Source organism: Teleopsis dalmanni, chromosome 2, assembly GCF_002237135.1.
Source record: "Teleopsis dalmanni isolate 2A chromosome 2, ASM223713v2, whole genome shotgun sequence".
In the NCBI taxonomy this organism is placed as follows: domain Eukaryota; kingdom Metazoa; phylum Arthropoda; class Insecta; order Diptera; family Diopsidae; genus Teleopsis; species Teleopsis dalmanni.
This window is the reverse complement of record NC_051847.1, coordinates 2766606-2772328: the sequence shown is the minus strand read 5'-3', so window position 1 is coordinate 2772328 and position 5723 is coordinate 2766606. Positions and strand designations below refer to the sequence as shown.

Sequence of the window (5723 nt, the reverse complement as noted above, 5' to 3'; positions counted from 1 at the left end):
AAATAATTTGTCTTGACGTTGGTTTATTAATATTTTTGTTAGTTAATTTAAAATCAAACTGAAAATGATATTTATTTGGCTTAAAATCTTTTATAGTTATTTTAAACGGCGATTATATATAAAGTCTCTTAATCCTCTCTTATATTTTAAACATATGCCATCATTTCAGTCTTTTCGATTTATTCCGCTAAATTTCTTTTTACCACAAATGCTGTTCACATCGGAAGAATGGGTGTATAATAATCTTATAAATATAAATCGCTACTCAAAAAAGCCACACAAGGTTTCTGAAATATTTGAAGCCGTTGTTCGTTACGTGACTTTTGGTATTCTAGTGAAAAATAGTGCCTTGCACCACTTAAACACTCTTCCAGCGAATCCGAAATAGTAATTAAGTGCCTTTATTAGACAGGATTAAATTCTTGAAAATGCTAAGTTAATATGAAATACAAAGGTTTACTTTGCTACTTTAAATGGTAAAAATTTCATTGTGAGATAAATATTTATACTTCATTTGTAACCTCATTTGTATTTGTCCAACTTGCCATCAATTTTTTCTAGCAAATATCATTCAATAAATAAATTTATGTTCATATTCTGCACTGGCGGAGAACTGATGAGGATTACATACTCTTTCTTAAATTTGTTTATGATATCATAAATGCCTACTTTATAGAATCCTTAGAGAATTTATATTTGTGGGCATATTTAGTTTCCATGTAGATATTGAATATGGATAAGCATTGCAGTTCAAGTATGTTGATGGATTGTGGTATGTTTGGAATAAAAATAATTTGAGTTAAGTAGAGACGAGTGTAGGAGTATAATATTGGTAAATTTTAGAAAATAGGCATTCGTTTTAATTGATTTAATTATACAAAATTTTACAAATATTCTAGAGGTTCAATAAAAATGAATGATTAATTCTTTTAACTGAAAACATTTAAATAAATCAACCGAAACACGTTCCCACCAAAGTGTAAAGTTTTCTCAAAAATTCGCATACGTGTTGATGAAAATAAGAACGAGGATTCAGACCGAGTTACAAGCTAACTAACTGAAACAGCAATGGAAATGTTTCACAATAAAATGCAGACACAGGTTGTGAAAGAAGGTGCAAAGTGCAATGGCTGACATTTCAGTTGAAGCAATTACTTTCAGTAAGACGTGCTTTGGAGAAATTGGAGAAAACAGAGTTGATTAATGCAAAGGATAACACCTCGAAATCGCTACAATTAAAAAATGGCGAATGTTTTGCAATTTATGCAGCGCCAAACTTTCAGTGTAACCGAAGCCATACTTAGAAGCACCAAAGCCTGCAGATAATGTTTTCAACTCCCTGAAGTGCAATTGTGTTTGCACTTACGTTTTTCTGCATAATTTTAATAAAATTTTATGAATTTTAAAAGTGTAAGCACACATAAATGTGGCGTTACGCAAAAATAAAAATTAAAATAAAATATAAAAAGATAAGAATTCTAGTTACTAAAACTTTTTATATTTTTCTACAACTCAAAAGTTTTATTGAAAAAATATGATTTGAATACGGATTAACACAGAAAATAAATAATGGTCTCAAATTGATATTGAAAATGGCAAAAGATCCGATTTTAAACTATTCACAAATATTTCTGTATGTGTTTTATGTCTAGTCTTTTAGAAAACTGCACAATAATATAAGTATCTGTCAATGTACATATAAAAAAAACACAGTTGAATGTTTTGGACCTTACCATCAAGTGTGAAGTACTTAATTCATATAACCTCGTATTCATATATTCATATATTAATTACAGTACTACATCGTGAGCTGATTTTCGATGCTTTCTCATACATAAAAAAATTTTTGACCATTATCTGGCAAATGTTTGCTAATTAAACACTGATCTTCTCACAAAAAAAACAAATGGGACATGAAGAATCGTTACCATTCCTCTTTTTCCAATTTCCACGTGTTAAAGTTCAAAAACCATCCATATCATCAAACGATAACCTTAAACTAAACAAACAATGCCTTGGATAAAAATTTCGTGGTTCTGCTAAATCAGAACCAGAAACCATAATTTGTAAAGAGATTTTAAAGAGGTTTTAAAAATTAATGACTGTGCCGAAATCAGTTAATTTAGAATTACCATACACATCAATACCTTTGATTTATTTATATTGCAATATTTCGACACTTCAAATTTTCTTTATTTCTTTCTTCAATTTATTAATATCCACTAAATATTTACAAATCTCTCAAAAGGTTAATGGTTTTCTAATGTGTTAATGTATTTATATCATATATGTTCGCCGGGTTTATTTTTGCCTGACTTGATATGAGCTTAAATTTTCATTCAGCTAAAGCATAAAAGATATTAACCACGTTATTGTATTCAGTGTTAAATAACTAATGACACTTTTAGCAAACAGATACATAAATAAACTTTTGATGATGTGACAAACCGAGAAATTATACAACTTTTGTTACATGGAAACATAAAAACTTTTGTCATCAGAGCGAAAGCAGGCACATCGAAATCTGTAAATATGCATGACGTATGAGTGATATTTATACGCACTGAGCCAGCAACACTCCGTGTGTTTCTGATACACGCTTGTGTGCCAGCAAATGAACATTAAGGCTCTAATAGTCATATAATCATAAACATAACACATATCAGCGTGTGCATTATCGTGTGTATGTGCCTCATATTTTTAGGAACAAAGAGGACCAAATTGAATCCCGTGCGCGCATTTCAATATACTTTCGCCAACTCAGTTCCTCAATGTGTTGTGTATTCCGTCATTAAAGGATAATAACCGCATATCTTTTTTGTCAATTTGTTTATTTTGTTAATTTTTATTTGAGTAATTTTATTGTTCTTATGATGACAACATAATTTTGCAATTCTACGAATAAAATCCACTATGAAAATTCCACTATATTTGACTTTTTCTTTAGTCCTAAAGCGTGTAATTTTTCTTTTCTTTTAAGCATTTATTAAAATGTATATTAAAATGTCACTAAAATGGAAATATTTTTATGGAAATTCTATAAATCTTATCTTTTCAACTATTAAATCCATTCTTTTAAACTCATCGTGTGAACAGGATTTGTTTGAAATTTCACTGAAGCAACGAATAACGAAGAGAATATATGCTAAAAACGTTAGTGCCAAATTTCGAGTGTTATTTTCAATATCCAGAGAATTTCTTTTTTTTATTTTTTAAATGTCACCATTTTCAGTACAACACTCCAAATTGATTCCTTATTGCAACTGAGTTCGGTCCAATCAACCATTTGTTTATTCACGTGTGTTCGCAGGGGCACCGTTGGGATATGTCACCAATTTACCATGGTTTGAAAGCAATCTTTTCAAGACACTTGACTGTCAACAGTTAATTTATATTTAATGTGAAATCAAATTGAATTTTTTTACTTCAAGCAGCATCAAGAAGCAAATTTGAAATTTTATCGCTTCTAAAAGCTACGAAATGTAAATTTAATTCATTGTTTACAATAGTAAATTTAATAATATTCTAATGGCTGTGAATTTAAACTAAATTGAACTAAATTGTTCTTTTTTTAAATAATCCACAATACACGGTAGTGACTACTAGAAATACTGAATGATAGCTACAAAGGTTGCCAGTACATAAAATTGTAACTCAAATGCTTTAGTCTAGTAATTGGGAACCTTATTATATACGAATGCTTTATAGTAGAATTATTTTGTCAAACTTTTGACATATCTGACTATTGGTATTGTTGATTTCTTTTGAAGTATTAATTATTTACTTAATTAAATTTAACGACCCGTGTTCAGTTTTTGCCATATACAGCTTCCTAATCAGGCGCCACTACTGTGTCCACATCTACTTCATCTTCAACTATTGTTTCAAATACCGTTCTTGACAAACCCTTATTTTTCATTAACATTATTATTAACAACCAAGTGAAGGCTCTTTAAAAAGGGGTAATGCATTTATTATAAATATTTAAATATAAAATCTAATTATTAAATAGTTAAACATTTCTTACTATGAATATGTTAGAATAGTAAAGAATTATTTTAAATATTAAAATAATAATGATAAGGGAGTAACCCACGTACTGATTGGTTATATTTAGTATATAGGTAAGAAATACAAAACATTGTTAGTACAATGTACTTTACTGTATCAAACAGACATTCAAATCTAGATTGAAAGATCACACTTGTTTTCTTTTAAATTAACTGAAGAGAGCGCTATCCTATACGGCATAACTGCTGAAAGGACACCATAAGCGGCTGGAGACCTAAGAGAATACTCAAATTCCTCTATTGTTATACTACAACTACATTAAACGTATTACATGGAGATACTGTCGTATTACATTGCAATCCTGTAGTATTACACTATGTTAATTGATGGAACAATGTCACTGTTGTGATTAAACTTGTACAACGCATGGTTTATTCAGATGTAGTAGTCGCAGAAAAAGATATATATTCTTTCTACTTCATTGATACTTCATTGATTCTTCTAATATATTTGCTGTTTCAATATTAAATCTTATGAACCCTTTTCTATATTTTCGATTAGAAAATATATTCGATTGGTTTACTATATAATGCTATCTTTATACTAATGTATTTAACTGGAAAAATGTGTAACAATATGTGCTATTATTAATACATAATCCGTGTAGAGTTATACTAAAGTAGTTCGATAAGTTTAATTTAAAGCGTAACATAAATTAATTAGTTAAAGAAAGTTAGAATTTTATTATATATTTTTAAAGTGAAATGGAATCCAACTATTTTTAAATAAATAAATATTTATTAACATAACATGACATAAATTTTAATAGTATAAGATCAAGGATAAAATTGTTGCTGAGGGCTGTTAAGTTTCGATTGTATTTGATTTTAATGGCCTATTATTGTGACACAAATTATCCCACTTCAAATTTATTTGTTATTTTCTTAGTTTTTTCCCTCAATTTTATATCAAGTCTTTTATTTTTTATCAAGTAACTATTTCTTCTGAATCGCATACAAAGGCTCTATTTTGCCAATAATGACACTGTTTAACCCTCTTCAATACTTCACCTCGAATTAATCGGAACATGCTGTACATTTTGGCATAATTTTATATTATTTTTATTTTTATTTTATATTTCGCAACAAAATAAATTTTAAAACAATTCAACTTAAAATGCCTCAGCCTAAACATGGCTTCACCAGCAAAAACCCAAACATTGCTTTCATGTTTGTAGGCAATTAAATTTATATAAGAGAATCCTGCCATTTGCCATAAATTTTGTAGAAAAAAGGGAAAATATTTTGCTTTGTTGTTGTTGTTATAATATTTCGCCTGTGTTCAATATGTTAACGTGCAGCCTCTGATATCCTTTCCCATTGTTTTACATTCAAGTTTTGGCATTTGACACGAACTTGTGTTTTTACTTTGCTTGTAATTTTTGACCTATGAGGTCGTTTTTGTTGCAAAGGATCAAAAAAAGGAAAAAACATCCTGAATATCCTGTGTGAAAATATTGCTTTTTGTTTGTTTGCATTCACCGAGGCTGCGGCTAATATGGTGACGGGTTTTTATTTGTGCAGTTGAACACGTTCAGGACAATTCAAACCACAAATTTTGAAACATTTTTAATTTTTATTAAAATTGATAAATTAACAATAAACGTAACGTTTCAGGATTTCCGGTGATTAATCATGAATTCGCTTTTTGTT

General features: G+C 29.0%; 1 protein-coding gene across 1 annotated transcript in view; it reads right to left on the bottom strand.

Annotated features, from left to right (window-relative positions):
- Window positions 1-2061, bottom strand: part of LOC119683562 (putative sodium-dependent multivitamin transporter) — a 3803-nt gene extending 1742 nt beyond the window's left edge. Inside the window, exon 1 of the mRNA XM_038097278.1 lies at window positions 2010-2061. Coding sequence (XP_037953206.1) covers window positions 2010-2061 — 52 coding nt within the window. The remainder of the gene's footprint in view (window positions 1-2009) is intronic.
- Window positions 2062-5723: the final 3662 nt, after the last annotated feature.